Source organism: Astyanax mexicanus, chromosome 2 (genome assembly GCF_023375975.1).
Source record: "Astyanax mexicanus isolate ESR-SI-001 chromosome 2, AstMex3_surface, whole genome shotgun sequence".
In the NCBI taxonomy this organism is placed as follows: domain Eukaryota; kingdom Metazoa; phylum Chordata; class Actinopteri; order Characiformes; family Acestrorhamphidae; genus Astyanax; species Astyanax mexicanus.
This window is the reverse complement of record NC_064409.1, coordinates 14,941,331-14,961,008: the sequence shown is the minus strand read 5'-3', so window position 1 is coordinate 14,961,008 and position 19,678 is coordinate 14,941,331. Positions and strand designations below refer to the sequence as shown.

Here is a 19,678-nt window from a genome sequence, read left to right as displayed (position 1 = left end):
CGCGGCATCGATTTGACCAGCTTGTCGCAAGTTTCCGCACTCACAGCTTCCCAGGCAGTGGCGATGTTCTGCTTCAGTTGGTCCAGCGTAGTAGGCTTTCTGTCGCGAATTTTCCACTTGACGATGGCCCAAAGGTTTTCAATGACATTGAGGTCAGGCGAGTTGGCCGGCCATGCCAAAACTTCAAGCTGTTTTTCAGTGAACCAATCTTTGGTCGACTTTGCCGCATGAGCCGGTGCAAGATCCTGTTGAAATATGAAGTCTTCTTCGCCGAACTGTTCCTCAACAGCCGGAATCAGGAACGTTTCCAGAACATCTTGATACACGGCAGCATTGACAGTCTTCTTGAGGAAGCAGAGTTTCCCTACACCTCGAGCGGACATGCATCCCCAGACCATAACGCTCTGGGAAAACTTGACGGATCTTTTCACGCACTCGTGGTTGTAGGTTTCGCCACCACGACGCCAGACACGAGGACCTTGGTCACCGAAGGAGATGCAGAAGCGTGATTCGTCACTGAAGACCACTTTCTGGCAGTCTTCAGCAGTCCACTCGCCGTGTTCTTTGGCCCACTTCAGCCGTTTCTCCATTTGTTTCTTGTTCAGCATCGGTTTTACTGCTGGAACGCGAGATTTGAAGCAGAGTTCGCGCAGGCAACGGTAAGTGGTTGATCTGGAGACGTCAGCGCCGGTCTGCTTGTTCCACAAGTCGGTGAGCTCGGAAGTGGACTTGAACCGGTTGCTGACTGCGATCTTTCTCAGCTGCTTGTTGTCGCGAGCAGAAGTTTTTCGGACGCCGGAACAGTTGGTGCGCTTGCTGCAGTTTTTCTTGAGAGCTTTGCAGACGGAAGACTGGCTGATGCCGAGCTGCTCAGCAATTTTAGTTTGGGTCAAGCCTTGTTGGCGAAGGGCTTGAATTTGAGCCACTATTCCGGTTGAGAGGTCGCGCTGCTTACCCATGATTGATTTTACAACTTAGAAATTCTACTCAACCCTGACTTTATACTGCACAGTGAACACTTCACAGAAAACAAAAATTCGAGCATTTATTCTAATTCAATGAAACGGTTTCTCCATTATTCTAATTCAATAAAACAACAGTGTCACAGTTAAATGGCCTAAATGGGCCTTTTGGAAAGCTCAGCTGAGCAAATATTTTTCCAGGTAACGAGTTCTGTGATTAATCTAACGAGTAGGACAGGTGCGGTGAACACCTGATTTGCTTTCTGCACAAAAAATGCATTCAAAGAATTTCATGATAGCACTATTTCAAATTATTCTAATTTGTTGACCAGCACCTGTAGTACACCTCCAGATTCCCCTCACAGCCCTCAGTCAGTCTGATCTCTTTATACTCTGGCGGGAGAAAGATAGCTAGCTAGTTATGCACATTGATTTAAACGTGCAAAAGTTTCTTCATTAATTATTCAAAATGTACCTCCAGTTGTACATAGATAGGGCATTGGTACTTGATTACAAGATCATTACAAACTGAGCAATTCAGGATACGAAGTACCTGAGCACACGACTCCTACATCATCCTTGTGTCCACATTCATCCTCTCCACACAGCTGATATCTGCAGTTCCACAGAGACACCTCGTTCCCCTCACACTCCACCTCATTCAGCCAAATGGGTCCAGTTCCAGATCCAAACCGGGCTGGTACCGGTACTGGAGCACTGAGGGCCACTCCACACTGCAGCTGTCTGCAGACCACCTGCACATCCTCAATATCCCACAATTCATCACTCACTGTCCCCCATGATCCACTGTGGAAAACCTCCAGCCTTCCTGCACAGTCTCCCCCAGAACCAACCAGCCTGATGGAGCTGTGGACTGTGTTAGATGTACCTAAAATTTACACAAATACAAAAGATGTTTTCAAACTCCTTTCACAAGATATGTGTTATGTATATGTACTCATATTTGCCAAATAATTATTCTCAAATGTTCAAAAATATGGATAATAGAGGCACTTTTGCATGTTATCATACATACAAATAAAATTATACATATATTAACTGTGCAATGCTTACCAGAGCAGGTGATGTAGAGCTGTACTGTGGAGCTGCAGTTAACTGCTTGTGAGCTGCTGCAGTTCCTCAGATGAGCTTCACTCCCAGAGCAGTTGAAACCCGTCACACACATGTAGCTGTGTTCAGGACTGGATGAAGAGGAGCTGGAGATGTTGAGTACAGAACCACAGCCCAGCTGTCTGCAGACCACAGAGGCCTCAGACTCACTCCAGGAGTCCAGCAGAACTCTCCTCCAGTCCTGCCTGAAGAACACCTCCACCTCCCCCTCACACTCCATCCCTCCAGACAACCGCACTCCTCCCTCATGAGACGCCAGAGAAGAACCTGAAGAGAAAAAAATATATTACTTGGCTTAAAATGAGGGAGTAATAAACTTTCAGTTATTTATTATACTGCAACTGTAAGATCTCACCACTACAGATAACTCCAGCATCCTGTTCATGAGAGCATGCAGTTCGACTCCATGATGAAATGGGACATTTTAACAGGTGTGTTTCGTTTCCCTGACAATCAAACACATCAGCCCAGATCCGGCCACTCCCCTCCCCAAACCAGTCTGACCCCAACACAGCCACAGAACTCCCACACTTCAGCTGAGCACAGAGGACACTGGCAGCTCTCATATCCCAGCTTACATCACACACTGTACCCCACTCACTGAGGTACTGGAGCTCCACTCGAACAGAACAGGGATCTGAGCCGTTCATCAGCCGAGCCTGAGTATGACCTGAATTTACAGAGGAAAAATAGTAGGCAACAATAATACAATAATAATAAAAAAAAATAATACAGTAATTACAAACTAATTGCTCACAGTTTAGTACTAATCTAAATCTTTTACAAACATACTTCATCATACCAGAGCATCTTAGTCCCACATCCTTGTTGTGAGAGCAGTTGGGTTTCAAGGAAGGAGATGTCTGGCAGAGGTACATATGAGATTCGTTTCCTCTACACTGAAGCTCCTCTGACCACATCTGACCCTCTGCTCTACCAAAAGCAGCTGCTCCCAGAACCTCCACAGGAGAACCACAGCCCAGCTCCCAGCTGCACACAACCTCTGCATCCTGCTGGTTAAAGTCAGCATCACACACTGGAAGCCAAGAATTCCGATGAAGCTTCTCTACTCTCCCAGAGCATGCGTGAGGACCACCAACAAGTCTTCGCTTGTCACCTACAGTATAGTATTTGTGTACATTGATCATCAAAAAACACTGCACCCAGAAGAAAGCATCAGATTACAAGGCTAGTCAGAAGAAAGATGTGCTATGCCATGGCTAAACACATTGACAGGTCAATCCACTAATCCACTAAAAAGTGCTGGATACTGTTGGACCCAAGATCAGCACTCTACCACATCGCAAAATCACATTAGTGAAAGCACATTAGGAATGCCACACATCTGACATGTTGCATTACACACTGATTGTGTAGTTCCTTAAATATTACTCATCTTAGTCTAAATGAAATAATTTATTATTCCTCACACTGCCTATAAATCAATGGCAGACATTAAAAAAAAAAAAAAAAACATACTTGTAGTTTTAAATAAAAAAATAAGACTTTGTAAGTTTCTTTTAAAATGGTCACCAAAAACAATTCAACATAGTCAAAGTCTAAACATTTTTTCATATGTATAAAACTTTTGCTTTTTGACTTCTCTGCAGCACTCCTTGTAAACTTAAAAAGTCTGGTTAGCCCTCAAGGACATAAATGACAAATCAAATTAAAGGTTTCTTAATGTTTTAATGTCTTAATATCTTTTTTCATAATATTGTCTGTTATCTGAATTTGGTGGATGTGTGTTTTTGTCAGTGTTTTGTGTGAAATTGACAAAAGGAAGTGAAATACCTACCAGAACATGCCAGTCCCACATCATTATCATGGGAGCAGTTGTGTTTGAGTGAAGATGATTTTGGACAGAAGTGAATCTGAGATTCGTTTCCTCTACACTGAAGCTCCTCTGACCACACCTGACCCTCCCCTCTACCAAAAGCAGCTGCTCCCAGAACCTCCACAGGAGAACCACAGCCCAGCTCTCGACACACAACCTCTGCACCCTGCTGGTCAAAGTCAGCATCACACACTGTGACCCAGCTCTCTCCATGAAGAACCTCCACTCTCCCAGAGCAGCGAGATCTGCCCACCAATCTGACCCCTAAATTAGTTTATAAGAGAAAGAGAACATGTACATTAACATTAACACACAGCATTAAGTACTTGGAAACCTTAAGAAGTTCCACAGGGTTCTACTGTAGGACCGATGAAACTAATATTAGTGAAGAACTGATGACAGTGAAAAACTGCAGTGTGGGCTTACACATGGAGTCAATTAACAGTTTAAGCACTAAACACAAACAAATGTACTAATTAACTGCTTAAAATATATAAAGATAAAAACTCTGGCCATGTACCACTGAACTAAGGTGTAACTGTAATTAACTAAAAAATATTAACGCCTGTTTCTTTGTGAATGGGACTTCTGCATGGAAATCCATTATTTTCTACCAGAAAGGAAAGATTACAAAAATGTATTTCTCCATCATGCCTACAGCAATAGTCTTTCTATAATTAAATATTGTCTTATAGTGAAAATCACTTTTCATCTCCATATAATAATTTGACTTAGTATATCAAGTTATTACCTACATTTAAGTACTAGTAAGACCCGGTAAGTATTTTGAATGTGCTAGTTCATACAGAGAAATCACACTGTAAGTTATGGGAACTTAAGCTCTAAAACACAGGCTGTATTATAAGTGTTAACTAGGTTTATTACAGCTTATAGTTTTCTTCTATACAGTAATTTGCCACATTATTTTTTAAACGCAAAACCAGGTCTGAGATTGAGCAAACAGTGACTGATCTAGTGGTCTTAACCAAATAAAAGTGGGTTAATATAGGTGAAAGTAGGTCATGATTATGGCAGATTAGGAAGAAATGCTATAATAAATAAATTGTGCACAACTGATATACATTCCAACGACAAGTATTTTAGGATTTAGGAGAGCTCACCTGAACAGATGACTCCAGCAAGTCGATTACAAATTTGTTCCACCCATCCAGCTGATCTACAGTGCTTCACTGAAGACTCTGATCCACTACAGTTCACATCATCCATCCAGGCTGATCTTGGTCCAAACTGAACATTTTTAAATACAGCCTGCCCACAGCCCAGCTCTCTACACACCACTGCAGCATCTCTTATATCCCAGTTTTTACCACACACTGATCTCCATGTTCTGTTATAAAAAACCTACACTCTCCCAGCACAGCGATGGCCACCATCCACCAACCTCACACTGTCTGTACAACAGAGAGAGAAAGAGAGAGAGGAAAAGATGTAGAAATCTGAAAAATCAGACTGAATCTCAAAATTAATACATAAGCCATTTAGCTCTTACCAGAACATGCCAGTCCCACATCATTATCATGGGAGCAGTTGTGTTTGAGTGAAGATGATTATGGACAGAAGTGAATCTGTGATTCGCTGCCTCTACACTGAAGCTCCTCTGACCACACCTGACCCTCCCCTCTACCAAAAGCAGCTGCTCCCAGAATCTCCACAGGAGAACCACAGCCCAGCTCTCGACACACAACCTCTGCATCCTGCTGGTCAAAGTCAGCATCATACACTGTGACCCAGCTCTCTCCATGAAGAACCTCCACTCTCCCTGAGCAGTGAGATCTGCCCACCAGTCTGACTTCTACAATGTGTTTATAAGAGCAAAGAGTAACATTAATATTAACACACAGCATTGGGAGGGCTGGGAGGTTAATTTGAATAGAAGGGAATTAAATTATATGGGGCAGTGATTTTTATATTTTGCACTTTTCATTAACTGAAATACAAGGATTTAAAAAAAAATATATATATATATATATTATTTCTTAGTTGCTAATTCTAAACCAAAGCATTCAAAACGACCTCTGTAATAATCCATTTATTAAGTGTATGAAAGTGAATTTAGGTTCAGGCTTAAACTTTTCATGTTACAAAGACGTTTTTTTTTACAGGGGTGTATATAAAACAACTAACAGTTGTTTAATTAATTCAGTACATTCCAACACAGGCCTCATCACATTTGTTTACATCTCTGTGTAATATGTTTTATTTTTTTGCATCTTACCTGCACAAACAGCACCAGCGTCTTCATCATGATTAGGTACATCTCTGTCTACCCCAATCATACGACCTACAGTTCTTCAGTGAAGACTCTGATCCAGCACAGTTAGCATATTCCACCCAGATCGGTCCTGATCCTGATCCAAAGCGAGCTCTCCGTGGTGCCTCTATGGCTTCCCCACAGCCCAGCTTTCTACACACCACTGCAGAGAATCAGAGAATAATTACACTTATACTCAAATAATAATACTCAAACAAGGCTGAAATACATTTAAACCAAATCATGGACATCAAAAGCTCCCATTTAGAGATCATAAGAAATCAGTTCACTAATTTGTACTTCTATAGCAATACTAAAATGGGTTGACTGGATGATAGCAAAGTGTAAATCACATGAATATAAGATCAAAAAGGAAATATATACTTTTCAATTAAATGCCACTTTATGCAACATCATTCAGCATGTCTGGTTTGGTGGGGGATCAGTGATGGTCTGGGGAGGCCTGTAGAAGCCCAGGCCTCTACAGGTTAGACAACAGTACCCTGCCTGCTCTTAGGTATTGAGATGAAATCCTTGAACCCATTGTAAAACCCTACGCTGGCGCAGTGAGTCCGTGGTTTCTCACGGTGCACGACAATCCCCGGCCCGATGTGGAGAAAGTAGTTAAGTTCTTCGAGGATAAAGGAATTTATACCATTCACTGCCTTTCCAACAACATCCTAACAGAAAAAGAGGCCAGTATACATACAGAGATTCCCCACAGCCGCCAATCACACTCACTATGACCTTATTAGAAAGAGGAGAGGAAATTATCAAACATTTTCAGTGACAAATCAGAATAAGCTTTTTTTTCATTTCGCCACATTTTTAAAAAGCGTCAGCACTAATTAACACAGCTCCACCTCCTTGTGTCTGTGTGTGTGTGTGTATGTGGGCAAAGGAAGGTACAAAGTCAGCTACCTTCTGGAGACAAACTTCAGAGAGAGTAAACACCATCCAAACACAACATCCACCATGAAGATAAGTCACAGTTTCTTTTAACTACACATACAAACAACTTTGTGTTTCTCATGCTTTTACAGAGTATATAAAACTAGTTTTAATCGTGATTACAGAAACTCTGATTAAGTGTGGGAATATTGTGGGTTCCCTGTGAACTACAGCAAGGCTGGTGAGCGATGGACCAAACAAAGACGGTTTGTCTGCCCTGTGAGGCGGGTGTAGGGTATGTTTGTGGAAATGCATCTAAGGATGCACCTACTACTCTACTGATTACAGCAGTTCCAATTACAAAATAAAAGTCCTGTTCTCTGGAGTATGCACTCGTGAGCCGAACTTACCAAGTTCGTTCTGACAAAGTACAAGAGTCCAAACTTGCTTAATCTATAATGAGAAACGGGCCGACTCTGGCGCTGCCAGGAACTTGTGAGCCCATGGGACCACAAGGGTGGTTGAGAAAACCTTTATTCTCTCTGTAATGATTCATTTATTTATCTAAAACAGTATGAAATGCATTAATTAACTGAAACATGTTGCTCAGTGTGCTTTTAAAAATGAAAAAAAAAAAGAAGACACATTCTTTATAGGTGTGAAAAAAAATCACACTTTATTATCATAATATAGAAAACCATAATAATGTATGCTGCACAGACATATATAGATATATTTTTGATTAATATATATATATATATATATAATATAATTTGCATGTTTACCATGTGTCCACAATAAATCGTACGTATTAAAATATCCAAACCTGTTGTAATGTGTGGGCTCTCTTCAGCAGGTATGATATCATCATAGACCTCGCCATAGTTTTCTGTAAAAATTAAAAAATGCATTGCAGCACAGCATCAGGATGATGGCAGCAAGACACTGTTACTCAAAGACTCAAACTTTTAAAAGACTAAGGGCTTTACAATGTATTGGTACTGTCGCCCTCTGCGATCTGAACTGGTTGACAAATCAAAGTGTGTCCCTTTAAAAAAAAAAACTCCCACACACACCAAAGGATATTAACTCACCTCAACATGCCTTTTGCAATCCTTTAGTTACCCCTGGGCAATCCTAAAATCACTATTACAAACTGTACAGTAGGCAAGACATTGTTTTTAACTTGTGCCAGACATGGATATACTGGAGTAGTCAAAGATAAATTGAATTTAGCATTAGCATTACCCGCTAACCACGCTCACTATTTTCCCGTTCAGGGGTGAGTCTTATCGGCCTGAAGCCTGATGCTAACTGCTAAAACACTTCAGAACCCTACACATATTGCATGGAACTTTTTTCTATAGAACAAAATATATATATATATATATATATATATATATATATATATATATATATATATATATATATATATATATATATTTTTTTTTTTTTTTTTTTTTTCTTCTGCATTAAAAATTCTAACACACATTCAGTATATGTCAACTTACCTGAGAGAAGCTCCTCATCTACGTCCTCATATCCTGAATGCTGATCTTCAGAGATAAAACTTCCTGTTAAAGGAGATCAGAACAGTCAGAATGCCAAAGTTCAATTATTTAATCAAAATCTACAGCAAAAAAATGTATTTGTAAGTCTGAAAATGAGATGAGGCTTTAAGCCCAATCCCATTTCACCCCATGGCCCTACCACTTACCCCAACCATTCTTTGAGTGTAAAGGGTGAAATCCTCCCCATAAGAATTGGGACAACACTTCATGCACCAGATACGTCATCAGAAGCACTAAGGTTCAGTAACCTAGCTAATTTTATGGCATTGTATGTCTTCAGAAAGGTTGGTGATTAAGGAACAATTGTCAATTTCTTAATTCCTGTTATGGGGAGCTTGGATTAGCTTTCATTTTATTTAATTGTTCTGTTCCGCCTTAAATGATGCAGCCTCTGCTGTCTCTTGCACCATTTAAGGTGAAATGGGAAAGTTGGCTAACAAACCCCATCCCTTTCCTCTGCTTTTTAACAGCAGTACAGGCCTGAATTGATAGTAACAGATATGTAATTCTTCCTATTATAGTCAGTGGAGTAACACATTATTTTGAACCTGTAAGATAAGGTAACAATGCTACAATTGATTTACTGCATGTAGTTTTTTCATTTATAGTCATTTAAACACTCAGAATTGCTATTTGATATCTGACCTTAGATCCACTTTACATACTGTGTGAAACTATAGACTGCCTTCAGTGAAACTCTCTACATATAATTTACCTCTTTCAGTATATCTGTTAGTGACACATTTATGGTTAACCTCTTCATAGACTGCCTCAAGCAGAGTCTTCCTCCTCGCCTTAGAAATCACTGTGAGAGAGAAAGAAAGAAACATGGAGTCAGTTCAGTAGAAGAGAAGACTGATGACAGATTGAAGGACTAATGATGATTATAGAAAGTACAGAAAGTGGATTTTAGATGATCTCTAAATCTCCCTACCTCTCCTGAGCACTCTGTTCTGATAAAACAGCACAACCAGAAGCACTAAGGCCAGGAAGAGCACAGATCCCAGAACCAGGAGAGACACTGGATAGATTTATGGAAAATTAGATGATGGATTTTTTGAAGGAGGGACTGTCTTTTTCTCTGTTAGCTGTGCTGGTACTGAAAACACAGAATAAAAACACTGTTGAACACTGCATAGTGTTGTTTAAACTTAAAAAAAAATAATCACACAAAGGAACTAATTAAAAGAGTACCTGTGGTGTAAGTTGTAGTTGTTTCAGATGAAAAAGGTAATGTGACAAATATGTCTGAAAGAAATATCATAAAAATGGTCAAGAAAAAGAGGTTACAGAAGGAGAAAGAGATTAGAGCAGCATTATTTAAGAAATTGTATTTATTGTTTTTGTGTTTATTGTCTTTGAAACAAAAGAAGTATATGGCTGATATGGTAATATTGTAGGTATTTTCAAAAATATTGTTGCATTATTGTCTGCCAATGTTACTTAGTGTATTTATCAGTGTTGTGAGCCTAAATCAGCCATAATATAAATGCTATTCTCCCTTTTACAGGTCAGAGGAGCACAATAATAATAATATTGAACCTGACTGAAATACAGAGTACACTGCTTAACATAACCATAGTTATCTTAAGAGAAGTTAATACTAGATTAAAAAATGTTCTCGCACACCTGCACAGGTGACTCCAGCACTGTGGGAGCAGCCAGTGTGGATCTTCAGGGAATGAGGACAGTCCCACAGGTGAATCTCATTCCCTCTACACTTCACTCTGTCCACCAGAACCATCAACAGCTCTTCTATTAGCACTCAGCGCCGGCCCACAACCCAGCTGCCTGCAGACCACCTGAGCATCCCTGATGTCCCACAGATCAGCACATATAGACCCCCACTCAGCATTATGATACACCTCCAACCTCCCAGAACAGATTTCCTCTCCTCCTCTCAACCTAATAGGCATGTAATCTACATCACACATGAACAGACACATGAATAATATTACATTTTTATAACAAAACTACAGCAAACTGCATTAGTGTTTTTATTTAATCAGTTTTCACTCAAATCAAAGATCAACTGATGAAAAGGGAAGTTTAGAATTATTTGACAAAACAAGTTAGAATGTAGGCACGAACAAATCTGATTAATATGTATACTTATTCAAGTAGTGAATGGAGTGGTAGTTAAATATTCGTACTTGAGCACTGACCCTGGTTTGGAAATAAGAAGAATTTTTGAAGGTTTTCAAATGCAAGCTGTTTCTTCTCTCCTAGAAATGGAGACACATGCTATAAATACTACAAAAATCAAATCAATACTACTAAACTCATTACTAAAATAATGATCTCAGCAATAACAATTGAGAGTTTCAATTGAGCGGCAAACCCCCTCATTTCACACCAACGCACAGAATTAAAAGTCAGTCTGGTTGTGCTGATTTTCAAATAACACCAGGCATTCTAACAGGCCGCACAGGAAACTTCAAGCTGCACCAGACTGCTCTTTTTCTCTAACCCCACCAAACTATTCCAGCAATGACAAAAACAATTTTTCAGTGCGATTTTCGGACAGAACAGGCTCCTATTAGTAAATGTACACCATTATTGTAAGTCACTTTGGACAAAAGCATCTGCCAAATGTAATGTAATTCAATGTAAAATATCTTATTATTTCACTCACAAATGTAATTTTTTCTGATACACTTTACACTTTTTATTAAGATGTGTTCCCAGCATAACCAGATGAAAGTAAAAAGCACAGCAAGGTGTAGCTTGTAGTCCCAAAAAATCTCAAGCAATCCTGCACACATACATTGCCATGAAGAAGTATTTGCCCCCTACAGATATACTGATATTTTTCTGATTATTAAAAAAAACTTTAACATCAGACAAAGATAACCCGAGTAAACATAAAAAAAGCTCATTTTAAATGATCAGGAATAAAGGAATTTAAAGAATTTCTTGATTCTACAGGTCTGGCAGTAATCAGGCCTGGTTGAGTTAAGTGAAATTGAATACTCATCTATCCAAAAAGTGTAATTAATCACATTTTATTTTTTAGGGGGTGTTTGGATATTTTTTTCCCTTAATAAATAAAATGATTATTTAAAAATTATTTTATATTTACTCAGGTTGTATACACTTACACAGGGAAAGAGGATGAGGAAAAGTGAGGGTGATCCGGTCACCACAACACTTTCTTTCAACACAACTTTCCATGAAAAACTGTTTTACTCATGCTCATCTACTACAAAGAAAAACAACATACCGGAGCAGGTAATGTGAGTCACCTCACTGCTTCTATCACAATTGTTCTGACTCCAGGATGAAGATGGACAGTGAAACAGAGTAGAGTCATGTTTCCTACATTTTACATCATCCAGCCAGTTAGGAGCTGATTCCACTCGTGCTTTGGTAGCTCTCTCAGTCTTAAATCTTCCACAGTTCAGCTCCCGACAGATGAGACCCATTGTTTCTACATCCATCCCATTGTTACACACATTCCCCCAGGTTCCATTATAGAACACCTCCAGATTCCCCTCACAGCCCTCAGTCAGTCTGATCTCTTTATACTCTGATGAGAGAAAATGCTGTATGTTAGACCCTGGAGTTTTCATGTAGTTTAAAACAAACTTAATGAATCTACACTATTAGTTAAAAGTTTTAGAACACTCCATTTTTTGCCATTTAAGCTCTCCAGCCCAGTTAATAAACTGAAATGGTACAAAAAAATCCAGTGTGCTCAAATGGTACAAAAGTTAGCAGTGCCAGGGCCTTTAAACAGAAAAGGACCCCAAAAAAGTGTATATTGTATTAAAAAACAAACAAAAAAAAAACCTGAATATATTTGTTTTAAAGAAAGCTTTGGAAATTGACACAAAAATAAGAATACATTAAGTCTTAGTCTGTAGTAAAGTTAGAAGAGAATGTGTTACTGCACTCTACTGCTGACTTTGTAGTAAACTGCACTTTTATCATAATACCTAAAAAAAGACACCAAAATACAGATCAATTTGAAACAATTTAGTTTGCCCTTTAGATACCGTACATTCTGACACATTCAAAAAAACAAGAAAAAAAAGGTACAGGAAGAGGTCTGGCTGACCCACATGGCAACAACTTTAGTCTTATTTTAACAGTTTAACTAAGTCTCACTTTCAGCACTGAAGAGAAAATTTAGAGGTCTGACAGGTGAAGTGTTCAATGTAAGAACACCAGCAATCAGCACACTGTACCTGAGCAGACGACTCCTACATCATCCTTGTGTCCACATTCATCCTCTCCACACAGCTGATATCTGCAGTTCCACAGAGACGCCTCGTTCCCCTCACACTCCACCTCATTCAGCCATATGGGTCCAGTTCCAGATCCAAACCGGGCTGGTACTGGTACTGGAGCACTGAGGGCGACTCCACACTGCAGCTGTCTGCAGACCACCTGCGCATCCTCAATATCCCAAAATTCATCACTCACTGTCCCCCATGATCCACTGTGGAAAACCTCCAGCCTTCCTGCACAGTCTCCCCCAGAACCAACCAGCCTGATGAAGCTGTAGCCTAAAATTAAGAGAAACCAGTTCAAAGTATGATTTCTTAGTTCACCCGTAGTCACATGATGATTGGTTCATTTCAGATTCATAATAATTATAATAACCCTTACAATAAAACAAAATAAAACAATTTCCCCCTAACAACAGGCATTATTCACTACAACCTCAAATAATTTGAATTAAATGTACCAGAGCAGGTGATGTAGAGCTGTTCTGTGGAGCTGCAGTTAACTGCTTGTGAGCTGCTGCAGTTCCTCAGATGAGCTTCACTCCCAGAGCAGTTGAAACCCGTCACACACATGTAGCTGTGTTCAGGACTGGATGAAGAGGAGCTGGAGGTGTTGAGTACAGAACCACAGCCCAGCTGTCTGCAGACCACAGAGGCCTCAGACTCACTCCAGGAGTCCAGCAGAACTCTCCTCCACTCCTGCCTGAAGAACACCTCTACCTCCCCCTCACACTCCATCCCTCCAGTCAATCTCACTACACCCTCATGAGACGCCAGAGAAGAACCTGAAAGTACCACAAATATATTTTAGATTTTACAGGCTTAATAAGATTGTTTTTACAGCACTTGAAATAAATCAGATTTAGAAATTAAACACATTGTTTTTTTACAGGTACTGCTGCATTAGCTGAGCTATATATGGAGCAAAATTAGAAATTGATTTTAAGAAATCAAAATTGTCTATGGAAATGTATATACATGTTCAAAACTGAGATACATTAGTAAATTAATTGAAGTGAAGTAAAAAACAATATATATATAAGAACATTATAAGGGCACTTCCTCCTAAAATCACTTTACAGCCCATTGATAAGAATGTTTAAGATTCTTAAAAGCTCACCACTGCAGATGAGTCCAACATCCTGTTTATGAGAGCATGCAGTTCGACTCCATGATGAAATGGGACATTTTAACAGGTGTGTTTCGTTCCCCTGACAATCAAACACATCCGCCCAGATCCGGCCACTCCCCTCCCCAAACCAGTCTGACCCCAACACAGCCACAGCACTCCCACACTTCAGCTGAGCACAGAGGACACCGGAAGCTCTCATATCCCAGCTTACATCACACACTGTACCCCACTCACTGAGGTACTGGAGCTCCACTCGACCAGAACAGGAGTCTGAGCCGTTCATCAGCCGAGCCTGAGTGTGAACTGAATTTACAACCAAGAGACTCGTAAAAGAGCAAGTTCTCTCCTATACTGTATATTATATAAAGAAATGTTAGACAATAATATCACATATTATACTGTACCAGAACATACAAGTCCCACATCATTACCATGAGTGCAGTTGTATTTGTGTGAAGAGGTTATTGGACAGAGAGTAATCTCAGATTCATCTCCTCTACACTGAAGCTCCTCGGACCACACCTGACCCTTCCCTTTACCAAAAGCAGCTGCTCCCAGAACCTCCACAGGAGAACCACAGCCCAGCTCTCGACACACAACCTCTGCATCCTGCTGGTCAAAGTCAGCATCACACACTGTGAACCAAGACGCTCCATGAAAAACCTCCACTCTCCCAGAGCAAACATGAGGACCATCAGCAAGTCTGGATGTCCTGTGATCTGTGTGTAATGCAAAAATGTTAAATCTCTCTCTCTCACAATCAGATTAAATAAAGACTTGTATAATAGACAAATGCTAAACAAAACAGAAGGCTAGTAATGAGATGAAAAAATACTAGAGTTGTCAAATTAACATGTTCACTTCATTAATGAATAAAAAAAATGAACACAAATAACAAAAATACTGCTCATTAATTACCCTACTTTGTGCCCTCTGACCTCCGACGCTAGATCCCAGTTCACAGATCATATCAAACCACATAATCTATCCAATTCATCCATGTTAATAATACAGATTAATTTAGCTAGGAAAACAGTTGGCATCGCCAAATAGCCATAGTGGCTAATCCGCCATTTTGAAAATCATAACAAAAGATTTATAGAAAAACAATAAAAAATAAAAAAAATAAAAAATTTTTTTTTATTCTGACTTTTTTTGTTGGTCAAAATATAATTAAATATCTTAATTCTGTCCATATTTGCATATTATTTTTAATCATTTTAAGCAGGGCTGGTATATTTTATTATTACACAGCAAAGCATTTAAGCTGTTATTGTAATAATAAATGTAAAAATGTTAACTATTTTAGAGTAGCCTAGAATATCTGGCATGTGTGACCTTCATTTATATTTTTTGTAATTTGCATACGAATAAAGGAGCATCAATTTATAACATTTTTTTTAAGATATGTACAGTATTTACAGCATCTTTACTGACTAATTTTTTTTAAGTGAAACAGCAGAGTAGTCTGGCAATCTCAGTGTGTGATAATGTACACATCAGGAAGTTGTTCAGTTGAGCTGTACACATTTATATCAAAACGATAACACATCGACTAAAATTAATATATTGTGACATAAGTTTTGTCATATCGTCCAGCACTAAATTGTTAAGCTGGAAATGGCACTATGTTTCTAATTATAGTGTGTTGACTGGTTTTGTTTTGGCACATAAAGTGTTTGAGAAGTTGTCTGGAAGTGGAAAGGACTAATGCATTTTGTTTCATTCAGGTTATAATTTTGAAAACAAATGTTGTGCTCTAGCAAATCAGTACTGCAGACCCTTTTTTATTAAATAAAATTTTATCAAACAAAATGAAACTGACTAGACAATATCTTGGCTTAATATTTTCAGCAATTAAATAAAAGTCAAAGCAAATGTTAAAAAAAACATCACTGCTTCTCACATTAGCTGTAACTGTCAGAATTTACTATGTAATAGAATATTTAATACGGAATAGGTATACAAAACAGTGACATTCCATCATATGATCTCTGATTTGATTTTGTCTATGATGTGTCGAAACATTCTCAGAAAGTTCACAAATGTAATACATGTAATACGTACATATTACAGTTTTTGTCTAATTAAAACATACCTGAACAGGTAAGCTCAATATCCATATTATGATTACAGCTGTGTTCACCCCACCCTAATGATCCACAGTGTTTCAGTGTAGACTCTGATCCAGTACACTTCACATGACTCATCCAGATCGGTGCAGATCCTGGAACAGCTGCATCAGTCCTAAACGGCTCTCCACAGCCCAACTCTTTACACATGACAAAACCCGCTATGAAATTTGCACCAGCACCACAAATTGTTCCCCACTGTCCTCTGTGAAAAACCTCTGCTCTTCCAGCACAGCGGCTGCCACCATCCGCCAACCTCACACTGTCTGTGTAAGAGAAAATAAGAACAAGAAAAATTTACCGAATTATGAACTAGTAAGTAAATCAGTAAATTAATTGTTGGTTGAGAATTCCAGTGTACAGCACAGTTTGGTGATTGCTCAGTTTAAACATACCAATTTACCTTGGCAATCAACAAGGATTTAGGGTGGGTTAAAAAGAAAAATCATATGTGCTGTACACTTTGCCTACATGGCAGATAATGTACAGTCCCTGTTTACAGTGTTTTACCTGAACAGATAACTCCAGCATAGGACACCCCTAATCAAAATGTATATTATTGTGACTACAGAAGGAAATAAAAATGACCTAATGTTTAGAACACATAACATTGAAGTGGACACGTCTATTTAGCATTTTTAATATTTTTTCCCTTTACAGTTTCAAAATAACAAAAATAAAAAAGAAAGATACACATAGACTTTTAATTTGTTGGCAATCCTGTGAGCAGTTATTTTCCAGACACTATATGACCTCCACCAGTCTTGTTACCTGCTTAATGGACTGGAGGAACAGAACAGTAGACACATACTTAATTCACCATTCTTGCTTTTAAACTATGTGCTGCCAGTACAAGTATTCTAAGTCTGTTCCACTCCAACCCAGAATATTACATGTGATTCACATGGATACATGTTGCTGTAGCCATTTTGTATAATGTGTTACTGCAGCTCCAAAAATCCACAAATTATCTCCAAAACAACAGTCTCTTGTGTCTGTTAGACTAGAGAAACTCATTACATTTGTCCAAAGTCTATTGTGTTTATAATTAGTGCTATCCACCAGGAAGTTTCTGCTAGCTGTGTTTTTAATGTTTTTAAATTCACACTGCAAGGTATTCTAGACAAACACAGATCCCCTACACTTTATTACACTATTATCCACTAAAAAACAAATGCCAGAACAGTAATGCTGCACAAACATAACACCCTCACCCCAAACAAACAATATAATAAGTCACAAATATTTAATTTTACCAGGTCTTAATGGCAAACAGGTAATGGAGCACAGGGCTGAGCTACTGAGACAGAGGGCTGTCTAAGTAGGAATAGATGAAGTCACAGGCTCATTGTGCTGAATGCAGTTCTTACCTGCACACACCAGTCCCACATCATTATCATGGGAGCAGTTGTGTTTGAGTGAAGATGATTTTGGACAGAAGTGAATCTGAGATTTGTTTCCTCTACACTGAAGCACCTCTGACCACACCTGACCCTCCCCTCTACCAAACGCAGCTGCTCCCAGAACCTTCACAGGAGAACCACAGCCCAGCTCTCGACACACAACCTCTGCATCCTGCTGGTTAAAGTCAGCATCACACACTGTGGCCCAGCTCTCTCCATGAAGAACCTCCACTCTCCCAGAGCAGCGAGAACCTAAAACCAGCCTGGCTCCTAAAATATCACAAGAGCATAAACAATGAGATAACAACAGGATTTAATAAATCAAAGTCAGACAGCACAGACACACAATGTAACTATTCAATACAGTGCACATATTTTATGAACATAGTGTAGCTTGCCTGAACAGATGACTCCAGAATTGTGGGTTTCATTGCAGTCATGTTTACCCCATACTGGTGATCTACAGTTCTTCAGTCTAGACTCTGATCCACTACAATCCACATCATCCATCCAGATTGGTCCTGATCCTGATCCAAAATTAGATTTGCCCAGTGCATCTACAGCTTCTCCACAGCCCAGCTCTCTACACACCACTGCAGCATCACTCATATCCCAGTCATCACCACACACTGTTCCCCACTGCCCTCTATGAAGAACCTCCACTCTCCCAGCACAGCGACTGTCACCATCTACCAACCTCACACTGCCTGTACAACAGACAAGGAATAAAGAAAGAAAGAAGCGAATAAAAAAAAAGAAATAATAATAGGTCTATGCTTCTTCAGCGTCGCAAGGTTATTTAACATAATTCTTAACAGATTTCGCTAATTCAAACAGCCCGAAAATGTTTTAAATAGCTCAATTTTAACGCTCTAATTACTAAAAAATGGCTCGGGTTCAGAATGACAGTTTATGGCTCAGGTCGGGTCTGGCTCGGGCAGAAAGTGCATGGATTTGGGCCGGGTCGGGCTGGATTTTTGGGCCCGATCTAAGCTCTAACGTTACCGCTCCACACACTGCAGGCTTTTTGCAGCGGGGGAGCCATACACTTTTACAAAAACACAGTTAACTCTGGACTGGAAATATTCCGCTGTTTTAATCATTCCAGACCTTGTCTCACCCCTAGGCTATTTTAATTAAGTTTTTCCAATAGCAAACTATTTAAAGTTGGCTTATTTAACGTTATATAATATTTACATTCTTCACGCTGATGCTAAGCTAATGGTGGGAATACACATTCATTGAACTCTAGACGAGAAATATGTGCAGTTTTAATCTTGCAAGTTTTTTTTTTAATCGCTAGGCTTTTTTATTGAATTTTTCCAACAACAAACTATTTAAAATTGGCTTATTTACATAATATTTACATGTAAGTTACTTAACGTTACTTCTAATGCTAATATAATGCGGGGATACACTTTTAACCCCTGACCAGAAATATGTGAAGTATTTTAACAAAACAATTTCAACAACAAGTTGGCTTATTTATATGAAATTTACATATAACGTTAACTTTATTCTTCACACGAACACTGAGCTAATGCTAAGCTAACAGCGCTAAGCTTACACCTGAGGAAAAATATTGTGCTGTTTTAATTTTCTCACACTTCGTCATTAAGCTATTTTATCTAGGTTTTTCCCACAAAAAACTATTTCAAATTAACGTTAGCTTATTCATAAGACAAGTTTTAAAAATCTGCTCATTTTCAAATGCAATTCATATTACATTTAAACTATGGCAATGTTTAGCTATCCTTAGACAACTAACATTAGCTAACTACCTAGAAAGAGAGGCAAGGCCAGCACGTGCAGGTGGTGTAAGACACTACAAACACATACATGATCATAAAATAAAGGACCTGGTCGAACTTACCTTATATCTTAGTAGCACAACAAGTCCTGAGGTGAGCTGAGCTGAGCCTAAATGAGCTGTGCTTCCGCAGCAACTAAAAATGTGCTGCTTGGCGCGTTGTGGAGTTTGGGTTGTGATTATAGACTGTATAAAAGTATGGACTGGACGGTCCCCATTTACTCTCATTAAGGCGTTTTAAAGCCAAAATATGGCCGAAATGGAAGCTGCCATCTTGCCTGCACTTGCAGAGGCAGTAGATGCAA

At 39.2% G+C, this 19,678-nt stretch overlaps 2 protein-coding genes across 2 annotated transcripts in view; both read right to left on the bottom strand.

The window, feature by feature from the left end:
* Nucleotides 1-13,610, bottom strand: part of LOC125793903 (scavenger receptor cysteine-rich type 1 protein M130-like) — a 31,020-nt gene extending 17,410 nt beyond the window's left edge. Inside the window, exons 1-3 of the mRNA XM_049473426.1 lie at nt 13,358-13,610; nt 13,057-13,175; nt 1,516-1,717 (exon numbers count right to left, since the gene is read on the bottom strand). Coding sequence (XP_049329383.1) covers nt 1,516-1,717; nt 13,057-13,175; nt 13,358-13,469 — 433 coding nt within the window. The 5' untranslated portion in view covers nt 13,470-13,610. The remainder of the gene's footprint in view (nt 1-1,515; nt 1,718-13,056; nt 13,176-13,357) is intronic.
* A 1,891-nt stretch (nt 13,611-15,501) lies between these two features.
* On the bottom strand, nt 15,502-19,678 carry LOC125793959 (scavenger receptor cysteine-rich type 1 protein M130-like). Its single transcript, XM_049473430.1, has 4 exons — nt 19,437-19,678; nt 17,962-18,270; nt 17,531-17,833; nt 15,502-16,426 (listed from the first exon to the last, which is right to left on the bottom strand). The coding sequence occupies exons 2-4, from the start codon at nt 18,170-18,172 to the stop codon at nt 16,116-16,118; spliced, it is 825 nt and encodes a 274-aa protein (XP_049329387.1). The 5' UTR covers nt 18,173-18,270; nt 19,437-19,678; the 3' UTR covers nt 15,502-16,115.